This window comes from Dipodomys merriami, unplaced genomic scaffold, assembly GCF_024711535.1.
Source record: "Dipodomys merriami isolate MVZ:Mamm:240054 unplaced genomic scaffold, mDipMer1.0.p SCAF_1, whole genome shotgun sequence".
In the NCBI taxonomy this organism is placed as follows: domain Eukaryota; kingdom Metazoa; phylum Chordata; class Mammalia; order Rodentia; family Heteromyidae; genus Dipodomys; species Dipodomys merriami.
In genome coordinates, this window is record NW_027202270.1 from 38,169,237 (window position 1) to 38,190,348 (window position 21,112).

At 38.1% G+C, this 21,112-nt stretch overlaps 1 protein-coding gene across 4 annotated transcripts in view; it reads left to right on the forward strand.

The window, feature by feature from the left end:
• The first annotated feature begins 209 nt into the window (after nucleotides 1-209).
• Nucleotides 210-21,112, forward strand: part of Ccdc141 (coiled-coil domain containing 141) — a 169,436-nt gene continuing 148,533 nt past the window's right edge. For all 4 annotated transcript variants that reach the window (XM_070019988.1, XM_070019998.1, XM_070020006.1 and 1 more), the window contains exons 1-2: nucleotides 210-524; nucleotides 2,328-2,450. In XM_070019988.1, the coding sequence (XP_069876089.1) occupies nucleotides 426-524; nucleotides 2,328-2,450 (222 nt within the window). In that variant the 5' untranslated portion in view covers nucleotides 210-425. The remainder of the gene's footprint in view (nucleotides 525-2,327; nucleotides 2,451-21,112) is intronic.

A 21,112-nucleotide genomic window follows, 5' to 3' on the forward strand; every position in this document is an offset into this window, starting at 1 on the left:
CCAGGTCAGTGACTTGCTGGATTCAAAGTCCATAGTTACAACTATTTAGTTTCAAAAGCAAAACTAATTTGGGTTGTCAGGATGTCATTTTTTTTCCATTTGCTATCAAACATCAGCTGATAGGCAAAGAGCTTGAAGCTGTCCTCCACATTGCAGATAATGGCAAAAATAACAGGCACTTAGTGTTACCATATGGGGTGTGGCTCTTTTCTCCGATGGCTCCTCTCGCTGTGTCTCTCATGATAAACTCAATGGGTTGTCTATTTTTAACCTCCTGTTCTTTCCTTTTGGCAGAGTAATCAGTGTGAGCAGAGCTCTTTCCCTGAATGAATCCCAGTAACCCCAGTGTTTGCCTTCTGAAATGAACAGCAGACACGCATCTGTGCAGAGGCTGCCCAAGGAATAAACTCTGCTTCTACACTGCCATGTCCGGACAAGGTCCTGCTGTGGGGTTTTCTACAACAACTGTCAGTTCAGTCGTTGTGCAGGCTGGGGACTCCAAAATTGTGATAGCTGTCATAAAGGTAAGATAGCAACTTACTTTTTCTTTTCCTGTGGGACGGTGGGCTTCTTGCCATATGTAGAGCCCTAAGTAATAATGTCTATGGTCAGCAGGACGCTGCATGTAGCAAATCCCAGCAAGTGCTTTTGCGTACTTAAATCCGGGACTCAAAGAAACTTCTAAGTTTCAGCAAGTTACTAGTTTTCCTTTCCCTTGTAGTTAGTCAGCCTGACAAAATAAACTCGACCATAAACTTTTAATTTGGTCTTTAAAAGCAAGCCTGTTTAATTAGAGGTCAAGACTGCATCTGCAGAGGTGGGGTGGGGGTGGAGAGCTGGGCAATGTCTGTGTTTTGAGTTGGACGTCCTAAGGTGGGAAGAGGCAGGTGAGAAGATGGTACAGTATTGAGCATATGGAGTCTGGGAACTTCCCAGTGAAAGGCTCTGACAGGTGCCCCACAGCACTGGTTTTGACATGGTAAAGAAACTATTACATCTTGACACTGTTGAGGGAACGAAGACCCTTCTCCAGCCTGTGTCCACTTAGTCTTAATGAGAAGCTAAAGCTGCTTGAAACTTAAATGCATGGTTTTTTGTTTGTTTGTTTGTTTAGCCATTTGCCTATTTGCCAGGATAAGTATACATTTTTAGGTTGAAGAAGACATCCATGATTTAATTCCCTATAAAAATACCCCATGAAAAACCTCTGAAGCATTCCATCTGGGCTGTAGACAATTTACTACCTAAAGTATTCTAAAGGTTTAACCAAAGGAAGTTGGTACCTACCAACCCAGTGACTTTCAGAACCCCAACAGACTTAATTGAATGTTTTATTTTTTCTGTTTTTTTTTTTTTGTTGTTGCTGCTGTTTGTTAGAAGAAGGACAGCAGGGCCTGTTCAATTTAACTTAATTGCTGAAAATTTTAGGATGATATGAAAATTAATAAGTACACAGAACTTGACAATGAGCAAAACGATGCCCTCTAGAATGACAGAATGCCGATTTGGCAGTGTGTTGAGATCTACTCCTCCGTAAACAGGACCCAGGCAGACTCCCTGTCCATCTCTGCTTTCCAAAGCAGCAAGTGGGGATGGAAAACAAATACCTGAAGGAGAATAATGAGAACTAATCCTTTGCATGTGATTTCAGGATTCTTTGAGTAGTTGCAAATTCAAGCAGTGAGGGAAAAGAGGCATATGCACTACTTAAGTGAGCATTCCTTTTCTTCACATATGAAATATTCTTGGAGCAGGATGAGTAGTAATGTGTAGGGTCTAATATATAGGAGAACCAGAGATGCTCTGAACAGGAAGAAGATTCTTAAAATCCTAATGTTAAAATAAGTACTTGTCATTATCCTCTCCCCAATTCCCTTTCTTTACTGTTTTTTTCTGTAAGAAATATATTCCAAGCTGTTCAGAGTGGAAAATCTGTCTTAATGGAAAAACAATGCCTCTGTCTGATCTATGATGAAGCTCATATCCCATGTGGAAATTTTCACTATTTTTTGTGAGAATACAATTGTATGAGCTCTTCTGTGACTTTATAATATTCAATAATATATAATCCACTGCCTGTGTTCCTCATATGGGAATTGTAAAAGTTCAATTTTCCAAAAGAGAATTCATTTTAAAAGTAAAACAAGACCCAGCATAGGTTTGTATTAGACTAGTTAGTGTTTCAACTTGAATGAAGCCCATTTCTATGGAAAGAAGAAAGTGTTCCCAGTATAAGTAGGAATTTCAAAAAAAATTAAAAACGAAGAAGTGCAAAGAGGAAGGAATCAGAGGAACTAAAAGTACATTTATTTCATTTTTATTTTTAGTGTGGCAAATGGGTACAATTTCAATTGGCTGAGTCACAGCCCAATCTTCTAGAAATTGGGAGCAGTCAAGATGAAACTAAAAAATTGCTTCATGATCATGAACTTCTTTTGGCCAAGCTCAAGGTAAGATACTATGACATAAAGGAAATGCAAAGTTCTTTCTTCTTTTTTATTTAATTTTCCATCCTTCCTCCCTCCCTTCCTTCCTCCCTCCCTCCCTCCCTCCCTCCCTCCCTCCCTCCCTCCCTCCCTTCCTTCCTTCCTTCCTTCCTTCCTTCCTTCCTTCCTTCCTTCCTTCCTTCCTTCCTTCCTTCCTTCCTTCCTCACTCCCTCCCTCCCTTCCTCCCTTCCTTCCTCCCTTCATTCCTTCCTTCCTTTCTTCCTCTTTCCTTTCTTTTTTCCCCTCCCATTCTTCCTCCCTCTTGCCCTCCCTCTGTTTCTTTCTCTGTTCCTGTGGTTTGAATGCAAGGTCTTGAGCTCACTAACATAAAAGATAGAAAAAGCTGATTCATACCATTTGTCTTAATTCTTCTGATGTCATTGGCTATGGCCATTTTAATATAGTGCCAGAGAGAAATAACTATTTTCCTGGCCACCTCAGTGAAAAAAAACCCATCATCTTCTCATTTTATGTACAACAGTATCAAACAATGAAATATTGCTAATGATACTTTCTGGTCCGAATAATTTAGAGGTCATTTTCTCTGATGAAACATCAAAATTCCTGATTTGGAACAAAGGATTTTTTTTTTTTACAAACTCAGACTTGCTGAAGTAGTTTAGAATCTCAAAATTAAATTGACATTCAATGTTATTCACATAAGGTCAAGACCAGCTACATAATTCTTGGGATATAAAATAAAAATGTGGGGCTTGTGGCTCAAATTGCAAAACATGATGTTTTATACCTCTTATTTTCTCATTACTGTTTGGGCCCATCAGACTTAAGAGTTATGGGGGTGTAGACCAGCCCAGATCTGCCTCAGTTGTAACTCAACTGTGACCCCCATGGACCTGACCTCACAGAGCAGGTATGAAGGAGGGCATAATGTAGCAGCAGTAAGTCCCTTTTCTCTGGAGGTAAGGCTCCAGTTCTTAGCACTTGCTTTGTTATCCTATGGGAATTAGCTTACGAAATACAAACTTAAAGAAAAATATCAAGGCAGGGACAGGTGGAACCTTTGGTGTAGCCGGCTTGGCCTTGTGAGTCATAACCCTCATAGGCAAATGACCTTCTTTGTAAAGATCAAAGAGGTTTGGTAAGGATTCTGTTCTACAATTAAGATAGACTAGACTAGGGAATAGAACATTAAGAAGCAGAAACCAAAAATGAGAAATAAACATTGTATTAATGTGTAACTTGGCTACAAGTGCACAAGCACCATTTCCTTTTCTTTAAGCTTCATGCTCTTTTACTGAACAATGACAAACGGGAAAAAAAGTCACCATTACCCCTATTCACCTTTGCTTCAGATGATTGTTGTGCCTTAGAGATCAAACATGTTTGGCCACTCCCCTCCTTTGATCTAAAGGATGGTTATTAACAGACATAAGAAACAAAAATCTTTTGTTGTAAAAGAGGAGGAATTACTTTACATCTCTAGGCTGAACTTGATAAAGTCAAAATCTGTAGTACCAGGAATGATTGAGACCTGCCAGGTGCCTAGAACAAAGAGGACTACTTAACCTAAGAAATGTTCAATAGGGCCCCTGTTGTACTGTTCCCAGCATTTGCACTCCTGCTCAACGAACTCATTTGTGTCCTTCCAATGGGCCTGTGTCTTGCTGAGTTTTATTTGTACCTTCTGCTTTTCTTGCCTTGTAAATCTGTTATCCTTATAAATCTGTTATCTCTTATCCTACATCTTGAATACTCTTTTTCTCAGAAAAATCTAACAAAAGGGCTGAGGTCCTCTCTTTTCCTTTCAGGGATAACTTCCTTGACAACATCACCAAATCCTAGTGAAACAATGATCAAGATGTTCTGTGATTTTAATACTTTAATATTTCTGGTTTCTTTGAATATTTGGATTGAAATTCTCACTTCTAATTTAGAGGCAGCTGTAATTTAAATCTGATATGTCAATAGTGGTTTTCTGTTTGGATAATGGTAGAACGAATTGAGTAAATCAGATACAGAAGTTGAAGAATTATTCCTGAAGAACGAGGTCATTCAAACCCGAGCTATTCCCCTGCTCCTTGCTCTGCTCTCTGGCCTCTAAGCTATCTTTCAAGGTAGTAATCCATGGTCATCAGAAAGAACTGCATATGTTAAAGAACAAACAACAAGCATGACAATGTGAAAAGGCATTGGATTAGGATTAAAAACACCCATATGTTGGTGTACTTATTCTACATCTCAACTCTAAATTCAAGGTCTTCCTATTATACAAAATCTTGTGTGATTTGTCCTGATTCCTAATTCCATGAACTGGGTCAACTCAGTATTTCCCCACCACGCCTGCTCATTGCTGGAGGTTTGCCTTCTTGTGGTTTGCTGTGTCTCATGTCTTTCAATTGTTGCTGAAGGTAATTTGCACTTAAAACCACATCCTTTCCTCAGTCCTCACTAACAAGTCATGCCACCCAGCATTTTTTGGTCCACTGATGAATTAGAATGAATTACAAATGTTGGGTGTGAAGGTTCACAGTAGTGTGCGTCCCTCAAATTATGTCTCTTCTCTCATTTCATCAATGCAACTCCAAGGGGAAAGCTTTCTTGGAACAATGTTTCAATCCCTAGCTCCTATACTCAGATTTGCATACTCAAATCCACCCAAGTTCTCAGCTGGCTTATGATTTTCCATTTAGGAGGGTCTGTCCTCCTTGGAAACCACTTGAGATTGGAGGTCCTTAACATTTTAGGCTTTTACACCATTCCTTAGGTAATGAACCAGCCATTTAAGCCTTCTGGATTTACAGCTTTTTACCTGTAAAATGAGAGAACAGGACAAATCAAGTTCTTATCCACTGTGATCTTATCATTAAGTGGCATGGAATCCTGGGCCATTTTCTGTCACTACATATAGGTGTATGAAAATGGGTTCTTAAATAAATGGGTATTTTGGCTTCACCTAGACCTTTAGCCATTACTTTTTAATGCCCATCTCTCATACTCCCTCACACATCAACCACATCAACCAAGCCGTACAGCCCAACCATCTTCTAAACAGAACTGATTTTTAAATAACTATATTTCTAAAATGTAAAAAAAAGAAATTACCAAGGAATCTGCATCGATTTCAGGTGTGCCAATGTTGCAAAATGAAAAAATTGTGAATTTCATATTGCCAGTAGATAGATCACTAATTGGACCATTTGCTACTTATGCTGCCTGAATCGGTACAACCTTAACCTGTAGCAGAAAATAATTAGATCCCGGTTAGTTTTAATAGGAGATTTTCAAAGGGTAGGGATGATAGTAGTTCAAGAATCAATAAACATTTAATGTTCATCCTAGGTCTTTCCCTATGCACAAGACCCTGAACTTTGTTCTAATTACAAAGAAAAGTCTCCATAAGTGTTATAGGGAGGGTGTAGGATTCAGTGTTGAGCCCTTACTAGTTTGGGGAAAGCATTTAATTTCTTATCTCAAGATACACATTTGGAAAATTAGGATAGTAACAGTTATTCATCACACTACTAAAAAGAAAAATTGGGAAGAGAAATGTGATGATACATGGATGTACATGAGGCTTTCAAGAGGAAATGTGGCATAATTATTCATGCTAATAATAAATATATCAGAATAATGTGGATACTCAATTTAATAGAAAAAAGTGGGAATTTTTGCTTTCCACTGAAAATTGTCTCAAACTTTAGTAATTTATATGAAAGGGAAATATTCTAGAAACACAGAGTTTTTATGAGTGTCAGTAATGTTGGTAATGTCTGTGCTCCAGAGATCTTATTTTGCCTTCAGCAGTTGTACTTAACAATCCCAGTGGAGTCTCTAAAGGAAAAATGTTTCTCTATTTTCAGTGGTAATAAACATAATTATGGGGGGAAAAAAGCTGTAACTTTCCAAAGACATTTAAATTCCCAAATCTTGCTCAAATTATTTCTAATGAGAAAGAAACTATTCAGAAAAATGAAGAGGTCAATAGATTGCCTATGGCCACTATAGATGTTACACCTTCAGGTGCACAGAGTGGACAAAGGCAGGAAAGAAGAGGTAGAAGTATCCTGGGGATGCAGCTGAGAATGTTCTTGTCAGACAGTCTTTCAGCTACATTGCTAGTGCCCAATGGAATGAGGATGATATGTTTCCAAGAAAACTCCTGGGCGCTGTCTCCTGTGTTTGTAGACATATGACATTTGCCTTCACTGAAGAATGACTCTTCAGAGTATAAAACACTAACCCATTTCACCTCTCGTTTGTCTGTCATAAATCTATTGCTTTCCTAATTCTAACTAAATCTCTGGCCCAGTGAAAGCTTATTTTTGTCCTATTCCTGTTTACTGAGCTAGAAATGAATGTGCTATGAGTAGAATATTCTACTAAAAAGTCTTAAAAAAAAGTCTTTTTGAGGTTTATGGCTGTTTATCTGAAGTATTCATCCAGAATGTATTTAAAATACTTCCAATTGTGTTAAAATATACATAACATAAAATTTGCCATTTTAACCATTTGTTGTTCTGTAGCTTTAATTCTATCCATAATTTAGTTCTTTTACCACAAACAGAAACTTTGAACCCTAGTAGTAATTCCCATTATTACTTTGACTTGTAATCCATAATCTACTTTTTTCACTATGAATTTGTCTATTCTAAGTACCTCAAATAAGTGGAATCTTATATTTTTCCTCTGGTGTCTGGCTTATTTCAGTTAGTGTATGATGTCTTCAAGATTTTTACCTATTGGTGCAGGTATCAGAACCTCATTCATTTTGAATAAAAATTTAAAAAAATAATGAAATGGATAATCTTATCTGAAGGAGAATTACTAATCTTTGTATCAGAAATGTTCCCAAGCCTCAGGTTTTTAGGATTGATTTTAGAATGTTTGCATGTACATAATGAATGATCATAGACTAGAATCCAAGCATAAGTCATATGTGTTTCAGATATACCTCATGTACATAGTCTACAGGTAATATTTGACAATATTTTTCATGTGCCTGCACTTTTATTTTTGTTTGTATTTCCTTAATAATGAATGAAGTTGAAATGTCTTTCCATGTGCTTACTGGCCAATTGTGTATTTTCTTTGGTGAAATAACAATGGAATTGCTTTGTCCAATTTTAAGAAAAGTTCATTTTTTAAATTATTTGAATTTTTCTGAGTATTAATCCTTTGTCAGATAGTAGGTGATTGCTTAGTAATTCTCCCAATTTGTAAGTAACTTTTAACCTTTCAGAAAATCTCTTTTAAGGATGTATTTTAAAGATATGTGATTTGAATAATATTTACTCATTAAAGACATCTTGTAGCATGTATTTGTGTGTGTGTGTGTGTGTGTGTGTGTGTGTGTGTGTGTACACACACACCCATACATGCACACTTGTGGATCCTGGAACTTAGGCCTGGGAGTTGTTCCTGAACTTTTTTTTTTTTTTGGTTGGTTGTGGGACCTAAAATCTGGGCCTGGGTGCTGTCCCTCAGCCTTTTAGCTCAAGACTGGAGCTCTACCACTTGAGCCACAGTACCACTTCTGGCTTTTTCTGTTTATGTGGTGCTGAAGAATCGAACCCAGAGCCTCATGCATGCAAGGCAAGCACTCTACCACTGAACCACCTTCCCAGCCCCCATTCCTGAACTTTTTTTCTCAAGGTAAATGCTCTACCACTTGAGCTATAGCTCCAATTCTATTTTTTTTTAATGATGGTTAATTGAAGATAGAAGTCCCACAGACTTTCCTGCTCAGGTTGGCTTCAACCATGATCCTCAGATCTCTTCCTCCTTTGTAACTAGGATTATAGGTGGAAGCCACCAGAGCTTGTCACATGTTTGATTTTTAATGTAATCACATTTTAAAGTATTGAAAGGGTGCTATATATCTGTGTCATAGGGTTTCATCTTACATATTTACTTCATATGGAAGATCCATGTTTTCTATTTTCTTGCTCTGATAAGTCTTTAGATTTGGAATTTATAGCCTCTCACAAGTAATTATACTCTCTTACAAGTAATGAGGAAGCATCCACCATCTTTTCTCTTCACTTTTTCCCCTTTCAGAAGTGATAAGAACATGGTAATTGGCTGGTAAGACTCAAGTAAGGAATAGTCTCAAAGGAAGGTCAGAGTCAAAGATTCTTCTGGATACGCTGTTTGCTTCTGGACTATAGATTCTCTTTTCTTTGCTTCTGCTGACCTGACCAGCAGACACAGGACACAATCCTTCCTGGACAGCTGTGTTTCAGATACCATCCTCTCCAGAGGCAGGTCCCAGAGGTTAGGTTTTAGAGAGAAAAAATATAAAAGCCAAATCAATCCCATTCTCCAGTTTATTTTTTTAATTAAGTTTTTTTAATTGTGAAAATACTGTACAGAGGGGTTACAATTAAATGAGCAAGGTAATGAGTACATTTCTTATCCAACATTGTGGCCTCCTCCTTTGTTTTTCCCCTACCATCCCTTCCCTCCCACCTCCTCAGCTACACCCCCCACCCCTTTATTTTTACCACTAGTAAGAATACAGCCATTATTCCCTGGTTGACTCTGCTTTCTATCTTTTCAATTGATTTGGAATCTTAAAGGAAGAGGACTAAGATCTGGTGTTGCCCAAATTCGGACACAGAGTTACATGTGGTTCAAATAGATTGGTGTTTCGGTGTTCTAGGAAGTACCTGCCTTAAGTTTCAGTGGTCATTAAAAACAAAGCCACTGAAATGATACAACAATAATGCATTTTTGATAAAGCAAGAATGAAGAAGCAGTTAAATGCTCTTTGGGATTTTTGAAATTGAGATTTTTTTTGTCCTAAAACAAACAAAAACAGCTTATGAAACAATTATGAAACACCAAAACTTCTTGATGATTTCCCTGTTCCACTAGACATTTTTTTCTAGTCTGTAGGACATTTCCTTTTTTAAATATTAACTTCTAGTGAATAGGGGGAGTGGCTGTGTATTCCAAAGACTCAAATTCAGTTAGTGTTCTTTAGGTCTGGAAAGTGGCTTGGGTGATCTTGGACAAGGTTTTTTTTGTAAATAGAAGTGGGAGTATCTTGGTCCATTTCTCATGATATAATAAAATGTCTAAAGGGAGTGATTTATAAAGAAAACAAATTCTTCTCTCATAATTTTGAAGGCTAAGAAATTTAAGGTCAGGTTGAGGATGATGAGGGTCTACTTTCTCTCTTGCAAGGTGGTACCTTATTATTCCAAAGGGCAGAGACACTGTATTTTCACATGAAAGAAGGCATAGAGGTGAAGTAGTGGTGGCTCTATGTGTGTGTGTGTGTGTGTGTGTGTGAAATTCCATCTGTCAAGTTCATTTAAAATGGCAGTCCATTCAGAAAGTCAGAGAACTCATGAGCTAACACATCCTCAAAAGCCTTATCTTCCAATATTGTTGTATTAGAGATTAAGTTCCCAATACATCAAATTTGGGAAGACATTCAGATCACAGCAGAAGTGCTAGTTTAATACATTCTCCGGAGTCCACAATTTGTTACTGTGATTTATTCTTGCTAAACAGAAATTCAAACAATATCTGTAAACAGAAAAAGTATTGATGTAAATTGATTTACTAGAGAATAAAGATTAGATTCTAGAAGGAGGAATTTTTATAAATATAGAGACCAAATAGTAACATGGTCAAGGTTGGGCTCTATGACAGATACTAAAGGGCCCATGGGAACACTACACATCTCCTTATGCTGAGACAGCAAGTGACACATCAACAAGAAAGAGAGATGTCCTCTATATTTCTGCGGGGAACAGAGATATATGGGTTGTATCAGATGCTAACTCTTTTGACAATTTTGGAAAAACCGAATATACACTATAATTGTATAAAGATGGCTTCAAATCATTTGGCCCTCCCATCAAGAAATGAAAGTCTATGTTGCTTCTTTTAAAATTAGGAAAGTCCCTTCTCTGCTTTGATAAACAGAATACAGCATAAATGATGATGTGTCTGTTTCTGCCTGGGCCTCAAGAGACTGGCTGATTTCATGTCCTATAATTTAGAATAATCACTCTTACAACACACAACCTATGAGGAACTTAAGTAGCATAGTAGCGAGACAAAAGTGGAGAAGATCTCAGATTCCTAGGCAGCAATTCTGGCTGGCATCCCAGCTACCACCTAACCAGCTTGCCAACCACATGAGTGAGCCACATTGGAAGTGTGTTATTTTCAGCCCTCCTTAGCTTTCCAGCCCCTCTGTGAAGGTAAGACCTATCTTCTCCACTGAGCCCTGACCAAACTGGGCACATTCAATGATTATTGTTTGAAGCAACTGGAATTTGAGCAGATTATTATATAGAAATAGATAATTAAACCAGAGATCAACATCCAAGGCAGCATCCTCTGAGGAATTTGAAGTAAGAAGAAAGTAAGAATTTTTATGGAAAGACAGTTGAAGATGGAGGAGTTTGACTGAAGTGGAAGATAGCATGGTAGTACTAATAATAAGTAAAAATGAAACTTCTAAACTTGGTGAAATGACTTACTTCTTGAAGAAACAATAAAAGCATATTCAAAGGTATGTCTATTACTAATGTTAGACTGATTTGCATTCTGATATAGTTTCTTGATGAGAAGGGAAATATTTAAAATGATCATTCTACACATAGAAATAGGCACAACATATTTGGGGTATATGTGGAAAGAATGATTTATTTTGCCAGAGAAATCAGGAAAAACTTGGCAGAGAAAGTGATGGCTGAGCTGTCCTGGAAATGAATGAATTTTCCAAACACCAGAGACAAATTTAGAGAACAAACAATAGGCAGGGAGGAAAATATGTGCAATTTACATGGTATTCAAAGGTGATATTCTGTTATACCAATAAAAAGAAAAAATAAACCAAAAATCAATTAAATAGACAGCTCACAAAAGAGGTACACAAATAAATATATGGAAAGATGTTCAACATCGATGGCCTAAGAAATGAAACATAATAGTGACAAGAAAACAAACGATTATTTGTCTACTATACCTTAATTTTTTTAAAGTATTGATAATCTACAATAAAGGTGAGAATATGAGGAAAGTTACATGCTTAGTCAGTGTTGGGGTGACTTTGGGTTGTTTCAATGACTTGGAAACAAGTCTTGAAATACAAGATGATCACTTTTTGTGACCTAGCAATCTCTCTCACTCTGAATATCCATTCATGGAGTATACTACTAAGGATATAGATAGAAAGTTGCTTTTGATGTACAACATTTTTTTACATGTTTTTTTTTAAATAGAGTAGCCTAATAATAGGCAATATATTTGAAAATCAATCATTTATGCTTCTTTCTTACTGTGCAAAATTATGCTTAGCCCCAGGCCTCTATTTTGGGTTCTAGTTAAGTTCTTAAGTACTTAAAACTGGCTAAAGCTTTCTGTTATTTGCAACCAAACACTTTATTTGAAACCTGAGTCTTAGGCCTGGACAGCTACCATTTTGGGGATCATAGAACTGTAGCCTACAAACTATTAGCTAATATTAGTTATTTATTTTAGAGATAATTCTTTTTAAAATTTTACCATCAAAGTATTTTGTTGTTGTTGTTTTTATTGTGAAAATACTGTACAGAGGGGTTACAATTACATGGGCAAGATAATGAGTACATTTCTTATCAAGCATTGTAGCCTCCTCCTTTGTTTCCCCTTCCCATCCCTTCCCATCCTCCTCCTGCCCCCCACCGAACCCTCCTCCTGGCTCTCTCTCCCCTCCCCCCACACCAAACTTGTAAAGTTCGTTTTCGACATAACGACTTGTACATCTCATTGTTGCAATGGGTCCACCTGTATCCTTATTTAAACGATTTGTTTTTCCCCTTCCCCTCCACAAATTATACCTACATCAAATACAGTGAAAGCAGGGGTTATACTGTGGGGGAGGGACATACAAAGCAACACAGAAATAATCTTGTAAATGCATTAGAAGCAATCGCATGAAAGAAAAAATAAACATTTGAATACATATCTTAGGGTTCATTTCCCTAACATCACCTTATCTGACCTTTTCTGCTTGACTCAGACATATACTAGATATTGCAAATAAAGGAAACCATGGGACTTATGTTTATTTGGGCCTGGCTTACTTCACTTAATATAATTTTTTTCAAGCCTTTCCATTTCCTAACAAATGGGGCAATGTCATTCTTTCTGATGGAGGCATAGAATTCCATTGTGTATATATACCACATTTTCTTGATCCATTCATCTACTGAGGGGCATCTGGGTTGGTTCCATATCTTAGCTATAGTAAATAGTGCTGCAATAAACATAGTCGTTCTGGTAGCTTTAGTGTGGTCTTGTTTGTGAACATTTGGGTAAATGCCCAACAGTGGGATTGCTGGGTCATAGGGAAGTTCTATCCATCAAAGTATTTTTATAGAAAGTAAAACTCATAATCCTTATTGGTAATGACAAAAAGGTTCTTGGTCTGAGATTTTGATTTGCAGGATAAAACTCTTGACAGGAAAAGTCGATGTACTTATGATACAAAAACAAAGTGGTAGACCATGGCTCTTTATCTCCACTCTCAACATTCAATGCTGCTGAATTAAATTTAATGTTAAGATAACAATATACGTCTTAAACTTTGGTCAAAAGGCAACAAATGGTTTTGCTTAAGAATATTATATTTACATGAGAATGAAGGATTTTTATTTTGTTCTATTTTTTGTTTTGTTCTGTTTTGAATTGTTTTCAATCTACTGTGACTTTGACCTGATTAACCTTATCCCAAATATACTTACTAAACTACAGACCTTGGCTTAGATATATAATGTACAAATCTGGGAAGCTCAAGAAATTTTCAAATGGCATGGCTATATCAACTTATATCAAGAGTCTATTAGTCTTCAGGAAAATACAGCAACCTTCTAATTCCATGGTTCTAGTTGTAGGCAAGATGGACTGCACACATACCCCCCACCCCGACCCCACTATCTCCACTAATGTTACTCTAAACCCCCACTGGAATGCATGTCAGCCAAGAATGTGGATAGAAAGGGTATAGCAGGTGGTTAAGGGAAAAATCAGATTTCCACATACCACTGAGGCAATAGTACCATCATTTATTCCCCTCCAGTATTTCCCAGGTGGGTTTCAAAGGCAGACTGACACTTTGATGCATGCCTCAGATGTGGATAGAAGAAGCTACAGGGAAGGCCCCTCTGTCAGGTCTAATAAGGAGGTTAAAAGAATTCTGTGGATCAGAGAAGAAGGTAGCCCCTTGCTTTTGTTTTTCTGGCTTTCTGTGTGTCTGGTGTTTCTGTCCCAGTGCAGGCTATCCTCTGATGGCAGTGGTGACAGTGAAAGCAGTGGTGGCCACGTAGGTGCCTGACCCTCTGAGACAAGAAACCTCTCTAAGGATAGAAGCCCTATAGGGACCAGCACTTGGGATGGGTTTATTTCCCTTTTTTACCTTCCCTTTGCCCTTACTTATGGAGGAAGAGCGGTAGGAAATGCATAGCACAGTGAGCAAAGTAAAGCCCTAGCTTTTAAGCCACAGGACAAGTCAGGGAAGCTTCCCTGATATAAATTTCAAGTACTGAATCAAGCCAGGAAGGAAGAAGACCAGATTGAGAGAGTACTCTCTTCTCTCCACTCCATGGCTCATATGGCACAGCTGGAGATCTGATAGTCTTTAAAGGAAGCCTAATTAGTCTTCCAGTAGACAGGGAACTCCCCAAACCACAACCTCTCAAATTCAGTAAGTGCCAATTCAAAATGCTTCCCAAAATTTCTATTATTGGAAGGAGAGAAACCCAAACCACCCAAGGCTATTGCTGCCTGCTTCTAGGTGTCTTGTGATTTCCTAGGTTCAGTGAGCCCATAGGCTATTAAAGTTTTATTGATGTGTTGAAAAGGAAACATTTTGCTAGTGTGTCACACATCTGAGAGTAGCAATAAATGAAGATATAAAATGCCAACCACAAATGCAAACCACATTTGTAATTTAAAATATTTTGGTAACCACATATAAACTTTGGAGCCTTAAATGCTTATATAGCAAGAACAATTATCTCCAGCAGATCTAAACAGAAGCAACCAGAAAAAAAAAGCAAATAAAAGCCAAAGAAAACAGACTGAAGGAAACAATAAAGAACAGAAACCAATGTAATTGAAAACAATAGAAAAAATGAATAAAACCAAAAGTTGTTATTTTGAAAAGTTCTATCAAGTTGATAAAGCTCTAGATGACTGAGAAAGAAAGGAAGACAAAAAGCTACTGTCGCTACCGCCTCGACCAGCAAGGAAGACGCGACACCGGACTCTTCTCTCTGCCCTTTATTCAGGACCTTTTCGTAATCTTCTCACCCCAACCCCGGGGAGAATTCCCCACAGCCTTAAGTACCCGCTGGGTAGCCAACCCTGATACGCCACGTGGGAACCACCAATAGGTTCAGGTGCGCGGAAGCAAGCCAGATTCTTTGCCTTAGCCATATCAGGAGTTGTTTACCACAGAGAGCACTCGCCATCGGGAAGGCGGAGGGCGGAAGCTGGCACCATCTTCCAGGTGCGGCCTCTCGCAGCTCTCTACAAGCTACAATTGCTAGACATGAAAGATGGGTATCATTAGAAACTCAAGTCATTCACAGCACAAAATGAAAATGCCAGCCACCTCCCTTATGCATATGAAATTAACCAGTTACTTGAAAGCCAAAAGTTATCAAACCTACTGTAAAAGTGAAAGGAAATAAGTAACAGTAATTTAATATGCTTAATTTACCTCAAAATATACAAAATGTGATAATTTAGTGTGTAATCATTATAAAATTGCTAAGAAAATCTTTCATCTCATTTTTTGAACCAAGACTTCAAAGGCCAGTAACACGATTTTTACGAGGCCCATTTCAAGTGCCTGATAATAGTATATTTAGAAGAACTCTGAATCTTCTGGAAATTTCTTTTAATTCATTTCTTTCTTTCTTTCTTTCTTCCTTCCTTCCTTCTTTCTTTCTTTCTTCCTTCCTTCCTTCCTTCCTTCCTTCCTTCCTTCCCTCTTTTCTCTCTCTCTCCTCTCCTTTCCCATTTCTCTCTCCTCTCCTCTCCTCCCCCCCCCTCTCTCTCTGTCTCTTTTGGGTCTGGTCGTGGGGCCTGAACTCTGGGCCTGGGTGCTGTCCCTCAGCTCTTCAGCTCAAGGCTAGTGCTCTACCACGTGAGCCACAGCGCCACTTCTGTTTTTTTTTTTCTTTTTGCTTATGTGGTGCTGAGGAATCGAACCCAGGGCCTCATGCATGCAAGGCAAGCACTCTACCACTGAGCCACCTTCCCAGCGCCCCCCCCTTTTTTTTTTTTAGCTTAACAGAAACTTGTAAACAAGCCCATGCATATAGGACCTGAAAAGGAAAGTTGTAACTTGAGGAATAAAAACAAAATGAAATAAGTTTTGAAAAGGTAAAGTTTCCAATTTAAGAGAGAGAAAGAAATTCCAGGTCAAATTAATAACTAATTTTATTAGCAAAAATTTTAACATGATTAATGATGTACCATTATTAGAACTGGTTTTTAGAAGAGTAAAAACACAGGGCTGGGAAGGTGGCTCAGTGGTAGAGCGCTTGCCTTGCATGCATGAGGCCCTGGGTTCAATTCCTCAGCACCACATAAGCAAAAAGAAAAAAGCTGGAAGTGGCATTGTGGCTCAAGTGGTAGAGTGCTACCCTTGAGCTGAAGAGCTGAGAGACAGTGCTCAGGCCCAGAGTTCAAGCCCCATGACCGGACCCAAAAAAATTTTAAAAAAAGAAGAGTAAAAACATTTTTTCCTGTGTAACATTTGAAAAGGTACACAATGGATTTGTTGCATGTGTTTGGCTACTGTTATAACTGATTTTGCTTTAAAAGCAATGTCTCCAAAGCAAATAAATTTCCAAAGCAATGTGCAACAATGAAAACACAACCTTGTTTTAATCCAGTGTGAAAGGTAGAAAGTAAAAGGCAGGGGCTGGGAAGATAGCTCAGTGGTAGAGTGCTTGCCTTGCATGCATGAGGCCCTCGGTTTGATTCCTCAGCACCACATAAGCAAAAAGAAAAAAGCTGGATGTGGCGCTGTGGCTCAAGTGGTAGAGTGCTAGCCTTGAGCTGAAGAGCTGAGGGACAGCGCCCAGGCCCAGAGTTCAGGCCCCATGACCAGACCCCCCCCAAAAAAAGAAAGAAAGTAAAAGGCAGTAATTAAATACTGAACTACGTGGTTACAATTTATGAAAGCATAAAACATTTTAATAATTAAAATAGTTTGGTGCATATTAATTGCAATATTGGGGTTCACTGGGATATCTTTAAGTATGTTGATTAACAATGATAACCCAGAGGCCAATTGCAATTCAGATTCTAAAAATAGCTAGTAACATGCCTTGCTTAATTGTGCTTAATGTTGGTTAACAGATCATTAAATATTGTGTATTTTGATATGTGAGTAATGAATATACAATGCCAAACAAGGATATGCTGTCTGTTATCATATTTGAAAAACTTGAACTAACTTCTTTTGTACTGCTTAAGTCCTTTATGAATATTTTGTATTTGACTAGTTTTCATGCTGTAGATGAAGGCTTAGGTGCTGAATAATAAACACTATGGGGAATAAAATTTTTGGAAAAACATGGTTTCTAATCATTTGAGTATCCCATCAGTTGTTATCATCATTAGTGTTTGTGTTTGGGCAGATGAAAATCAAGTCTACATATTACAATTATGGATGGAATAAAGATTTAAGTCTACTTTCCAGAAGTAAGCTACTCATGAAAAAAGTGTTCGATAATTAATCAAGATTAATTCAAACATTGAACTATAGAAAGTTTTCTTTTTTTGTCGCTTAGTTCAAGCTTTTGATTTGGTTGTGTGTGTGTGTGTGTGTGTGTGTGTGAGAGAGAGAGAGAGAGAGAGAGAGAGAGAGAGAATGAGAGAGAGAGAGAGAGGGAGAGGGAGAGAGAGAGACAGAGAGAGAGACAGAGAGACAGAGAGAGAGAGAGAGAGAGAGAGAGAGAGAGAGAGAGAGAGAGAGAGAGAGAGAGAGAGAGAGAGAGAGAGAGTTCCATTTGGGGCCAAAGCTTCTTTCCTCCCATTCTATGAAAGAATTGCTGTCAACCTTTAAAATATACAGGTGTTCTGACCTTGCCTTGGCTCTTCAAGTTTAGTGCCTGGCTATGTGAATCCTGAGCTGCTGCTTAAGCATACAGAAGGTGTTGTTGCCAGCCAGCTAGTAACCTACTTAAGCCTTCTGTGGAAGGCTGACAGTTCTTGTGGAAATGGTCCATTCATGTCATTCACTTACTGGTTGCCTGATACAAGCATCAGAATGATAACCTCACAGCAGGAAGTCATTACCCTACACTTGCTAGCCCAGGATATCAGGGAATCAATGGCACTGTGACCATTTGGTTTCTCAAGGTAGGAAAACTCAACCTTTCCTTTCATTTCCTTCTGGCCTTGGTCACTTGAATAAGACTCTTCAGTCATCTGCTTTATATCTTTCTCTCACTACTTCCTTTCCTTCCAAACTTCAGATCTAAATCTTATGGAAAACCAGACTCATAAGGAGACAAACCCACTACTAACTTTCCTTCCAACTTTTCAGTGAAGGCAGCTCATCTCTGTGACTTCTCCTCTCCCTCCTCTGAATATAAGCTTCTTAACCTGCACTGCCCTTTTGCCCCCGTCAGATTTCAGAGAAATTGCTTACTCTGTTCTTGTAGCTTCTTTTCTTCGCAGTTGCCCATTAAGCAACTATAACTTGATTCCATATGTTAGCTTTCCTGAAACTACACTAGTTAATCATAATATCAGCAACCTCCAATGGGCCAAACATATAAACATTCTGATGCAAAATAGCATCTCTTTGGCAATTATGTAAGAATATCACTGGGATATCTTTTTATGTATCCTATATGCTTAAAGGTTGCAGATGCGCTTCCATGCTTTCTTTCCTCTCTATGTAGCTATATTGATTCTGAAATACCTTCTTTATAATTTATTCATTCAGCAAAAGTGTATTTCTATCACACAAACATACTGTGATAGCACACTTTTAAATTGATTCTCAGAATTCTTAGAACTTCTTACTCAAAGTCCTAGTCTACATCTTAAATGTCTCTAATAGCTTCTTCATACCTCTTTCGACTCCAGAAATCTCCCATTGAGTTCTCACTACCATCAATGGATTACAAATAGGAATCTTGGGAAGTTGGACTAAAAAAAAAAAGACTTAGCAACACATCATGAAGCTTTCAGGAAAGGACATTTCAAGTACTCAATTGAATGACATGTTCCACAAATTAAGAAATGAATAAATACATAAACATATGTATCTATTATGTAACCTCTGCAAAGTAACGAAATCTCTGTGCACTAGCAAAGAATAGCAGTTAATCTCTATGTAGTAACAAAACTGCAGGAAGGAATAAAGACAATAGTGATGATTTAAATGGTATTCACTTTTCTCATACACCACAGTTCTGTGGTTTTAAGGAGACTCAATTATTAATGTATAGACATTTGAGCTCCTAAGAGAACATGGTGGGACTGATAAATTATTAATATGATTAGTTCTTCTGATTTGTGTCATTATACTTTTAACTGAAGGAAGATGGATTTCTAAGTGAATTATTGATATCTTCATTTTTTCAATGCCAAGTCAGCTTTCTCTGTGACTTCCCTGAGCTCTGGCCCCAAGATAGACTCCACTGCTTCCTCTAGGATCCTCAGTCATGCTTTGTATATCCATTATAGTGGCCCCATGAATGTGGTCCTCATTCAAGGTGTTGCCTGTGTAGTGTGTTTTAAGCATAGCTTGTACAGGATTCCCATGCATATTACCCTGGGTACTTGCTAACTTGTAGCTGCCTAGTACCCAAAGGTAAGACTCTAGGCAGATCAAGGCTATCTGCAACATGGCATTGTATGTGCATGCACTACCCTCCATTTCTCATAAAACTTGAAGCTTTCCTTTGGGCAGAGATTGTGTTAGCACATACTAGATTATCTGGATAATTTTTGTTACAATTAGTAATGAGTTTGAAACTAAAATCATGACATATGGGTATTGAGTGTTTGGTATGTATCAAACACTGTGGTGTGTGTGTATGTATGTATGTGTGTGTGTGCGTGTGCATGTGCACACGTGCACGCACGTGCATGTATGCCAGTTCTAGGGCTTGAACTCCATGCCTGAGTGCTGTTCCTAAGCCGATGGCTAAAGGCTAGCACTTTACTACTCGAGCCACAGCTCCACTTCTGGGTTTTCTGGTGGTTAGTTAGAGATAAGGCTCTTATGGACTTTCTTGAATGACAGCCTCACATCTCAGCCTTTGATGACCAGCATCTGGGGTCAAACACTTTTTAAAATTCAATATTTAATTTCAATATTTAATTGCAAATAAATTTAATCTCAAATACATTGAATACATTTAAGTAGTTTAAGTATTTATCTCTAAAATGATATAAGAAAACTCTGTGAGAGACAAAGTCCACCCAAATATGAGTCCAGTGTTACCAATTGTGGAACTTTCTGGAAGTTACCTAGTCTCTCTCTGTCTCAGTGTCCATGCCTGTAAGATGGGAGCAATAATTGGGCCCTCCTTATAAAGTGATCATGAGGATCCAATGAGTGGAAACATGAAAAGAATTTAGACCAGAGTTTATCCTATAATGAGTGTTAAATGATTATTCCCTATCATCATCATTGTTACTATTTTTATTATTATTATTAGTTAGTCATGGGGCTTGAACTCAGGGCCTGGGTTCTGTTTCTGAGCTTTTTATTTATTTATTTTTGCTCAAAGCTAATGCTCTATCACTTTGAGCCATAGCACCACTTCCTGTTTTCTGATTTAGCAAATTGGAGATAAGAGTCGTATGGATTTTCCTGCCCATGCTGGCTTTGAATCATGATCCTCACATCTCAGCATCCAGAGTGGCTAGGATTGCAGGCTTGAGCTGCTGGCGCCCAGCTCCTGTTAATATTTTTAATTTCCAATTTACAAAGGAGGAAGCTTATAGAAGATGAGCGATTTTCCCTACTTATACAGCTGGCTGTAAACCAGCCTAGTAGGCTCACATGCTCTTTCATCACCTGTACTAAGAGGAGCTGCTCACTGTGGATAGTTATGAGTTGCTCCTCAGCTGACTGAAGAGGTCCACTCCGTGATATCAATGTTGCAGCTGCAGGTCTCATCAGATTTGCAGGCACTAAGTCACCATAGCAACAGGATGGCTCTGTTGTGACAGGCTAGAGTCCCTGTCTACTGTGTCTGCCTTGTGTTCAGCATTAGGAGGGACATGAAAGAAATGTTAAGAGTCAGTCATGGCTGCCAGATATCTATCATGTATAATGTATAGAGGACAAAATGACCCTGGTAAGCCCATAAAGCAATTAAATAACAGTAGAATCACAACATCAAGGCATTAGATGATTAATTAAGTCCCCAGATGAAAGATGCTAATAGTGAAAGAACCATAGGCAAGTTCAAGGAGAAAAAAATTAATTTAGCTGGAATGGTTTCATGGAGAAGGTGGAATTTTAGGTCACTCTTGATACAAGAGATTGTGGGAGTAGGGGTGCAAAAGTGAAAAGATTCTGTGAGGGGAAAGGTCTAAATCTTCAATGTAGAGTTGCTTTTCTCTCTGCTCTATTTTGGCTCTTTTCTGTGAGCAGATGTTAGTTTAATATTTG